Here is a 10,678-nt window from a genome sequence, read left to right on the forward strand (position 1 = left end):
TGGTAACTCGAGGCACAGTATACGAGGCAAAAGATGTGCTGTGTGGCAGGGGTGACATGCGGAACAAAAATAGTAGCAGAAGTGCTGCAATGATGGCTACAGAGACACTATTACCACACAGCCACATGCAATGCCACCCAAGCTCCTAGAACAGCAGCCATGGACAAGTGTTTTCTTACTTAGTGCCCTAACTTTGGTCCTGCCCTCCCTTCCCCACCCTTCTCTGAACTGTATCCAAATGTCAACTGATTGCATTGCCTTTCCTTTCCACACAGTTACAGTTTAAGTATACTGGAAACACTAAAGAACAAAAGAACTCCACTCACGCTTTCCAGTCATGCTCCACCCTTCACCTTAGAGCAGCCACACCTTTCCTACAACGCAGAAGTAATCCTTTTCTGTTTTAGGCTCTCATGTGCCTCTCAAACGTTCCTTTACAACCTTTTAATACTATTTTTATGTATCCCCCCCCCCCCCGACTGGCTAGCTTTGTGTCAACTTGACACAGCTGGAGTTATCACAGAGAAAGGAGCTTCAGTTGGGGAAATGCCTCCATGAGATCCAGCTGTGGGGCATTTCCTCAATTAGTGATCAAGGGGGAGAGGCAACTTGTGGGTGGGACCATCTCTGGGCTGGTAGTCTTGGATTCTATAAGAGAGCAGGCTGAGCAAGTCAGGGGAAGCAAGCCAGTAAAGAACATCCCTCCATGGCTTCTGCATCAGCTTCTGCTCTCTGACTTGCTTGAGTTCCAGTCCTGACTTCTTTCAGTGTTGAACAGCAATGTAGAAATGTAAGCTGAATAAACCCTTTCCTCCCCAACTTGCTTCTTGGTCATGATGTTTGTGCAGGAATAGAAACCCTGACTAAGACACCCTCACTCTCCCTCTTCCCCAATTCAATTGCAAACTCCCAAAGGAAAGTTTAGAAAACTTGTCCTTGTTTAGTTCTCAAAAAGGTAATTTGGGGGCATCTAAGAATTATAGTCGCATACACTGTAAAGTTGCTTCTTTTCTGCTAGGAAGTCTTTTTCTTCTCTTCTAAGCTGAATTTGTTTAAAGATAATAGTAGCTCCTGATATTCATTTCAGTTACTGTAGCAGCAGAAACATATAAAAACCATGTATGTTGTATGTAGAAAGTTGCTAACAGTAATAAAGGCTGGATATGTGCTACAAACTTAGGAATCCAGAACTCAGAAGGGAAAGGCAAAAGGATTGTAAATACAGTAGGGGCAACATGACAAAACCCTGTCTCAACAAAGAAATCAATTGGAAAGGTACTAATGAAGTCTATGCTTGACTAAATAATGGCCATAACTTCAGAAACTGCAAGTTTTAAAAAAATAGAAAAAACCTTTTAACACAGATTAAAACTGAGTTAAGTTCTTAAAACTTTCAGCACCTGTTTATACAGCCTAACAACTGACTAGAATATTGCAGACTCTGTACACACTTTCTATAGATGTTCATATAAAGTCCTATGCTATAAAGACAATGATCTAGATCTGATGTCAAGAATGTTGAGAATACAATCCATTTTTGGTACTTTAAGTCTTTAATGAATTAAAAGCTATCATCACATGTTGTTGATGTTGACATATATCCTGAGATCAAATTTATAGTGAAATAATTATTATGTAAGTTTAACTACTTACATATTACCAGCCATAAAAGATATCCATTAATACAAACTGCTCACTGCATCTGACATAACTGTATTCTAAGAGATGTCATTTACATCAATTTGCCTTTTTTACTCATAATACACACCAAGTCTTTCTGAAACATTTAAGAAATCTAGCATGACTATACTTACAGAATTTTCTTTAAAGGTGAATGAACTACTTAAAAACAAAATCCCACCAGGCAGTGGTGGCACACACCTTTAATCCCAGCACTTTGGAGGTAGAGGCAGGATCTCTGAGTTCAAGGCCTGCCTGGTCTACAGAGTGAGTTCCAGGACAGCCAGGGCTGTCCTGAGAAACAGAGAAACCCTGTCAGGAAAAAAAAAAAAAAAAATCCCCAAACCAAAATACTCATTTTCTACTTCTGAGCTTATGCTGCCATCTAGTGAAATGCTGAGAATCTAGCTACTCTGCTGCAAAACAGACCAAATAACAGAAATAGCATACCAACCGGAAAAGTATATTTATGAGAAATAAAGACATTATAGATCACTTTCCTACATATTTAAAAGATGCTTCCATTAAATTCTGCTTATATATCTGAATTCATCAATTTAATCATCAAGCTACTTGTTTAATCAGCAATAATTTTAAAAATAACTTTACTGAAAAAAAGAACATGAATCAAAAACATTGATTTTTTTTTATCATTTATAAATTCTGTGATGACTCCCAAAGAGTCTGTGTTTGGAATTGTTAATAGAGCTGCCCCTCAGCACCCTCAGGAGGATGCAGGACCCCATAGATGCCAAGGTGAAGATGCACAAGCATATATAAAGCAGCATATGTTTACATACAACGAATAGCATCTTCAATATACTTTAAATCATCCATCACTTATAAAATGTAATTTAATGTAAGTGCTATATAAACAGTTGTTACATTATATTCATATTTGTATTAAATAATAACAAGAAATGGCCTGTATCTGCTCAGTATAGAAGAAAGTCACTGCCTCCTTCTTCTGAGTATAGTTGGCTGAATATATGAGTTTCAGACCTAGCTCTAAAAAGGCCAACTGTACTTACTAAGAACAATATTCATTGTTTAGTTAAAATATTAACATTTGTTGAGCAAAAATCACTATGCCGATTTCCATACTACCTGAAGAACTGACTGGGAACGGTAGAAGAGAAGCCAGCGTGAGGCCTACCTGGGAGAAGATATTTGCTGTTGGAGCCACTCTGCTGTCCACTATACTATACAATATTGCTAGCAATCTGTCCAGGGGAAAGGGCTTTGGCCCAAGAAGATGATTGCTTGTCTGTAGAGAAAAGAGAACATAAGACTTTTTGGCGTGCTTATTAGTATCCATTAATTATACCTAACAATGGGTTTCATGATAACATTTTGCTACACATAGATAATGCAGTTGATCCCATTCACACACCATTTGCACTCTCTTACTGTCCCCCCCCCCCCCTTCAGACCATCTTCTTCCTATCTAGTCTTCCTTTATGTCCATAATTGTGTTAGCCCAATGAGCTTCATTTCAGGGTTGTCGGAGCATAGCCAGCCGCTGAAGACATCTCTCTCCCTCATCAGGAAGGGCAGTCAAGAACCCCTGCCAATTCCCTGCTGCAGGCCCTACCTTGTGCAGATAATGCCATATCTTTTATAATGACCTTAAATTTCCCTTGTACCAATAAACATGAAAAAACTCAGCCATCTGCAGTCTTGACACTGCTATCCTGTTGCACACATTCCCCAATGATTTTTCAAGGTAATGTATAACCAAAACTAAGACTTTTAAAAAAATGTAAGTGTATGTGAGTGCCTGAAAGTATGAGTGTGCACCCGAGACATGCTGGTGGGTGCAGAGGGCGATGAGGTGGAAGAGCTCCCACACCAGGTTCTTAATTGCTGGACTAGAATACATTACTTATTTCCCACCATTCCTCTTCAGACCAATTCTTGGAAAAAGTTCAATATAGTTTTGAAAAGACCGAGAACTAAAAATACCATCTTAATTTAGCAAAGTAATAAAATTGCATAATTTGTAAATAAGCTGTCAGCCTAAAATAATTTTATAAAAACTCTAAAGACAGAAAATGTTCACAGTTTTAGATTGTACATATGGTACAATCACGTCATTAGAAAAAATCACAATACTGAAATTCCATTCTATTAGCAGATAACTTTAAAAGCAGGTTAAAAATATAAGGACTTCCTATTAACAGTGGAAAATAAATTGGGAAAGTATATCCCTAAGAGTAAATACACATGTAAAAGAATAATGCAATGAAAAAAGCCCTAAACCTAATCAAAGTACACAAAAGCAGTGCTCACTTCACTTACAGAGCTCAGAGGTTATTCTCCTGTTCTTAAGTTCTGCACGCTTTTTCTACCAAACACTTCAAATGTTGAGAAAAGCAGAGGTTTAATACAACAAATACCAATGTACTCACGACCCAATTTGATCAAATCCAAATATTATACAATATATGCAGAGAAATAAAATCTTAGACCGTGTTACTAATAAGTTGAAATGCACTGAACCCTTTCCTACCTCACAACAGTGCTGCTTATGTACTAGAGGCACGAGCTCCATATGCCAGGAAGTTCCTTATAATTTGTACCATTTTGGACGCAGCTTTATACCACATTGCCTTTTCCCTTTAACAGTACATTTTCTGAGATTTATCTATATTTTACATATTTTACAGCACTGAAGTGGAAATTTCTGGTTTCTTTGGAGACTCAGTTGTGTCATTTGATATTTTTCTGGAAACTGTCTTATGAGATGATGGTTTTGTTGAAGCAGACACATGAAAGGATGTTTTGCTGAGACAAGATGTGGTGTTTTTCTGGAAGCAGCCTGGAAAAAGGGCATGTGATGTTTTGCTAGAGCAGACGCTTGAGAGACCAGGTAATATTTGGAAAAAGGATGAATATAACCCAACAGACAGTGGACAGCACTGTGTAGTATTGGTTCGCCTTGCCACTCTTTGCTGAATATGCAGCCAAATATGCAGGATTTGCCTGGCCTTCTTTGCTGATCATCTTTTGTTATGACTTCATAGAGAAAAACACACCAAAGAAGTTCTGGTGGTATCTGGAGACTTGCCACTTCCAAGGACTTGGGCAGATTGGCAGAGCCTTATTGTTTATCTGGATCGAATTACCGTTGCTGATTTGTGAATGGTATTTGCAAGTAGACTGAGCTACTGCTGCTAATTAATGTGAACTGACCTGCTGATATCCTGACAATGAGGAATGGATTCATCTCAAAGAAGTATTTCTAAACAGGTCTACATCTTCCTTTGCCTTTCCACTACCTCTGGTGGGTGGTTGGCTAGAAGGGAGTTTTTTGGTTTTTTGTTTGTTTGGTTTTTTTGTTTTTTGTTTTTTCAAGACAGGGTTTCTCTGGATAGCCCTGGCTGTCCTGGAATTCACTCTGTAGACCAGGCTGGCCTCAAACTCAGAAATCCACCTGCCTCTGCCTCCCAAGTACTGGGATTAAAGGCATGGCCACCACTGCCCAGCTAGAAGGGAGGTTAAAGTATTTAAATACACTTATTAAAGTAGATTTTGGGCTGAAGAGATGGCTCAGCAGTTAAGAGCACTGACTGTTCTTTCGGAGGTCCCAAGTTCAGTTCCCAGCAACCACATGGTGGCTCACAACCATCTGTAATGGAATCTGATGCCCTCTTCTTGTGTGTCCGAAGACAGCTGCAGTGTACTTATATAAATAAAATAAATCTTAAAAAAAAAAAAAAGAATTTAAAAGGTTTTGAAAAATATAAGCCTACACAGCCCTAATCTATTCTTAATCTTTTCCATTTTTATGACTATATCACTACCATACTTACTTTTTAAGAAAGCCATCACTACTATAGATATGCTGCAATCGACAATCCTGCACCTCTCTCCTTGTGTACACACATAAACATGTACTTCTGCAGGGACACTGCCAGGAGTTTGTCAACAGCATTGCTTGTTTACCCTTCTTGAGCACATAAGAAGACTTAATGTCTCCATCTTTTGCAGATGGATGGAGGCCATTTAGCTGAGTTCTGGCTACTGGGATATGAGCAAAAGTAATATAAGTACTTCCAAGAAAAGACTTCAAACTTCAAAGGAGGAGGGTCCTCTCCCTCCTCCTTGCTCCCTTTGCTGTTAGTTCAGGCCAGTGTTTCACCTGGCATCACTGTTGGATGTAAGAAGCCATGCAACTCTTATTTAGTTACACTGTGAGCAACATAAAAGTTCTGTTCTGATAAGCCAGAGTCTTGGGATTTCTTTTTCCTGCAGTGCAACCTATCCTTAGCCTTGACCAATACACACATTTCGTTTGTATGTAATTTGGTGACATACTGTCAACCTACAGAGTAGGCAGACTCTGTTTTATAGACTGATTTATGTGTCATTTGAACCTAGAATTATCAGTCTTCAGTTCTGTCAATCCAAGACTACAATGCAGTACTATGGTTGTAATGTGCACTGCCTGTTAGTATTCGAGTTTCTGTTTGTAACAATTCCTCTTTGTCATTCTGTAATGGGTTTGTAAAACTGCTCACACATTCTAATCTCCTTCTGTATGAGTTCAAGAGAGCAGGAAACAATATTAAAGGCTTTGGTGTAGACCCTAGAATTGGATCCTGGTTCAAACTATAAAAAGGTGGGGAAATTATTGAATTTCTTCAAAACTGAAGAAAAGACAAAGCTGAAAAAAAATTACCCTTGGAATAAAGTATACAGAGGCCAAAGGAAATAAAGAACAAGAATGAATGGCTTTGAAAAGAGCAAAATGTCTAATGAATCTATCTACTCAGTACCTCAAGAAGACAAATCAGATAAAGGGGAGAAGTGGCAACAAATGAAATGTCAATGTTCAGAGGCAAAACTAATTCAAAATAATGAGAAGCCCAATCCCAGATAACTACAGCACACCTGTAACAGTAACCAAGCAGCATGGCTGTAACAGTAACAACAGACATCATGAAGAGCAGTGAGAGCATACATATGTCAGAAAGGGAGAGGCGGAGGCCTTTCTACACCAGCAACAACAAAAGGCAAAAGACAAGGAAATAAAGTTTTGCTTCTTAAAGTCCTGATAAGCCACCACTAGTTAAGACAAGTGAGGAAGAGCTCATCCACAGTGAGCTTCAGTTCTAGCTCTCTACCTCAGCCCAGAGTCAGCAGCAGTTCCAGGACACAGAGCCGCTGCAGCTAGCTACCTTTTAAATCTAGTCACTGGTTTTTAACCTGGACTCACTAACCCCCTGGTAAAAGTACTCAGTGATAATCCCAGCACTTGGGAGGCAGAGGCAGGTGGATTTCTGAGTTTGAGGCCAGCCTGGTCTATAGAGTAAGTTCCAGGACAGCCAGGGCTACACAGAGAAACCCTTTTGAAAAACCAAAACCAAAACCAAAAAAAAAAAAAAAAGGACTCAGTTTAATAACTGAGCTTTTCTAGATTCTTCAGACAAAATTAGCTTGGATTTGAATTGTGGTTTAAACTTCCTTTGATCTGCTATGAACATACATCTACTCTGAGAAATCTCATACATGTTCCCACGTGCGATCCCTTTCTTTATATTGGAGTTTTGTTTTGTTTGAGACAATCTCACTATGCAGCCCTGGCTGGCCTGAATACTCTGTGTAGATCAGACTGGCCTTGAACTCATAGAGATCTGTCTGCCTCTTTGCCTCCTGAGTGAAAATTCTGGGATTAAATACATTAAAAAGGTATACAAATCATTGCTTATAATAATCAGAAATAAATTCATTTAAAACCATCCTTTGTGGAGATCTTACTATTTATTAAAGACAAACTAATTTGTATACTAATGAGATATATGCTTACATAAAAAAATTAAATCTTTGCTGAATATTTGATGCAAGATGTAGAGTGGTTTCAATGTTTTACAAAGTTGATCAGTATTTTGGTTTTATACTCATTGTGGTGAGACCATCATTTTACAAACACACATCAGACAAAATGGCAGAAGCATTTGGAAGGGATTTTTCTGGAATTGCTTGAAATTCTGTCTTAAGCTCAATCTAAATTTCAGTTTACTCAAATAAGCAGGCCAAACAATAATTTTTAAAAGTCAAGCATTCTGAACTGATATAATCCAAAGATAAACTAAATTGATACATGCTGAGAAACAATGGTAAAAAAATATTGAAGATTTTATTTCCTGTAAATAAGCTATTATGTTCTTTAGGAGCAGGAAACTTTCTATGTGCAGTAAAAACACTGCAATTTGTAACCAACAACTGTCTCAAATCTGAACATATGCACTTCACACAGCATGATGTCATGCCGAGCTCTGCGATGCTACATGGGCCAATCCTCAGATCATTGCAAGCTTGATTTTAAATTAATGTTTGGTTGTTGAATGTTTAGGAATCTTCTACTATAGACATAGGGAGTCAAGACCCATAGTATAAAAAGTTTTGTACTCTTCACTTCCAAATTTCACATTGGTGAAATCAAATCTCTTACCTGCTTAAGTGTTTATGGTTCCTCAGTTTTATTTCACCAATGGATTTGGGAAGAAGGGGATTATAAAGTGGAAGGGAAGAAAGAAACTGAGTTTAATCCACTGTGTTTTTCTAAACAATCCAGACAGAACTTTTTCATCAAGAAAGTTATTTAAAAAGTTCTGTCAACTCAGTTTTATCTCTAGCACCCACTTCTTTCAATTTGCTTTCAAACAGTGTATTTAATAAAATATCATTATATGATAAAATTATCAACAGAAAAAGTTCTTATATGCACATAAAATTACACATTCATCCATTTCCTTAATGAACATAATACAAAAATTTTTCTAAATTCAAAAGTTAAGAGAATTTAAATGTGAATACCTTCTCATGTTTCTTTAGAAAGTTAGTTTTCTTGATTTTCCCATGATGCTGCAATTAAGAAAAATTATTTTTTAGGCTAAGAAGCTTAAACTAGAATAAACAATTTGTTGAAAATATGATATATATTTCATTTCTCTCTCTCTCTCTCTCTCTCTCTCTCTCTCTCTCTCTCTCTCTCTCTCTCTCTCTCAAGTCAGGAGTTAGTTACCCTTACCCCCAAATGACTAGAAACAAATGACTTAAAAACCAAACCCCAAAACTCAAATAAAAAATAAAAATAAAAACTTAATACTTAGCCGGGCCTGGTGGCGCAGGCCTTTAATCCCAGCACTCGGGAGGCAGAGGCAGGTGGATTTCTGAGTTCGAGGCCAGCCTGGTCTACCAAGTGAGTTCCAGGACAGCCAGGGCTACAGAGAAACCCTGTCTCGAAAAACCAAAAAAAAAAAAAAAAAAAACTTAATACTTTAAGTTTTAAGTCCATACAAATGTTTCCAGTGCAGAGAAGAAAGCAGAGTCAGCCTCAGTGTTCCGTGATGGTTGGAGTTCAGATGCCCAGAACCTACATAAACACACATGCTGATGTGTGTGGCAGCCTGCCTGCAACTTCAGCCTTGGAAAGAGGATACAGGGATGCCTAGTCTGTGAGTTTGGGGTTGATGGAGAGACTCAGGATGATTTCAACGTCCACATGTGTGTACACAGATATGTATATTCAACTTGTCCACACACATATGCACAAAATCATGAATATAAGCACATACACATAAAAATAGAAGAAAAAAAAGGGCGTTTTGAGGGAGTGAAATGTTTTAGACTAACAATGTGGACCCTATTTGCTCTTCTGCAAACTTAAGTTCAGACTGTGACTGTAGCGCTATCAACAGGCTCAGATTGTGTACTTAGCATCTCCTAGTCTAATCTCTGCCCGGTGGACATTTATAGATACAGAGGAACTTCAGTTCTCTGGGAATACCATTCAGACAGCACCACACTCCATAGATGTTCAAGTTCCTCATGAAAAAATAAGTATGCCAGTTATATAATACGCTCTGTTCTTTGAATCATCTTTAGATTAACCAATACAATTTAAATGCTATAAAAATAATTAAAATTGTATATTATTTATAGAATAATGACCAGAAAATTTCATGTTCAGTATATATACAACAGTTTTGAAGTTTGTATGTCTGAACCTGCAAGAACAACTGTACTCCTAGGATTTTCAAAAACACCGATGTTACTATTACCTTAAGGAAGAACCTCCTGTCAGTTCTTGCTGGGTTATAAGAGGCAAGGTATGCAGCAATAAGAATAAACTTGGAGTAATATGGAAGTTCCACATGGGTGTACGCCGAGAGACCTATATAACAGAACACCAGAAGAGCATTCAACAGGTGCCATTAGGTGTTTTGTATCTTTCCCAGGTTCCCCTTTGCCTACCACAGCTGTGCTCAGCTACTGCTGTGGGTACTGGTACCATCGTGCTGAACCTTATCAATGGCATGCTTTGCTTGCTCTATTTGACTGTTTCTTCCCAATTTGGAGTCTAAACGCTACTATTTCTTCCTTTAAGATGATTTTCTCCATTAAACTCTCCCTGAAGACCTTATATGACCACAAACTAGGAGATTTTACCTCTATTCCAATTCTTCCCCATACATACACAACCCACATAATAATATATGTTAAAAGCTACTTAAGATAAAAATAATAAAGCCTATTGACAGACACTATCCACTGAAGCCATATCTAGTATGCACATAATGCCAATTCCATGTGCACAACACAGGATCTGATACTTCCTGCATATCACAGTCTGTGGGAAGTCACATAACATCTCTGTAAGAATTTAGAGCTAGCTAGTCCTCTCATTTTAAACATGAATAAACAGCTCAGTCTGAAGCACAGAAGTAGTTCAGATACATTATAGCATTGTTCTAACTCTAGTCATTTATCTTTCTTTCCTACAATATACTACTAGCAATCACTTGTAAATCACCTCAAGTGCTCAGAAACCAAGAGAAGAAACCAGGAAATAAAAAACAAAAAGCTCAATACCACTACATTATTACCCCTTCCCTCTTTTGTTTTTTGTTTCTTTCTTTCTTTCTTTCTTTCTTTCTTTCTTTCTTTCTTTCTTTCTTTCTTTCTTTCTTTCTTTCTTTCTTTTTTTTTT

At 37.8% G+C, this 10,678-nt stretch overlaps 1 protein-coding gene across 2 annotated transcripts in view; it reads right to left on the reverse strand.

Annotated features, from left to right (window-relative positions):
* Orc5 (origin recognition complex subunit 5) overlaps positions 1-10,678 on the reverse strand; it is a 57,288-nt gene that overhangs the window by 21,364 nt on the left and 25,246 nt on the right. For both annotated transcript variants that reach the window (XM_021190083.2, XM_029535431.1), the window contains 3 exons: positions 9,750-9,862; positions 8,503-8,550; positions 2,837-2,947 (listed from right to left, as the gene is read on the reverse strand). In XM_021190083.2, the coding sequence (XP_021045742.1) occupies positions 2,837-2,947; positions 8,503-8,550; positions 9,750-9,862 (272 nt within the window). The remainder of the gene's footprint in view (positions 1-2,836; positions 2,948-8,502; positions 8,551-9,749; positions 9,863-10,678) is intronic.

This window comes from Mus pahari, chromosome 2, assembly GCF_900095145.1.
Source record: "Mus pahari chromosome 2, PAHARI_EIJ_v1.1, whole genome shotgun sequence".
NCBI lineage: Eukaryota > Metazoa > Chordata > Mammalia > Rodentia > Muridae > Mus > Mus pahari.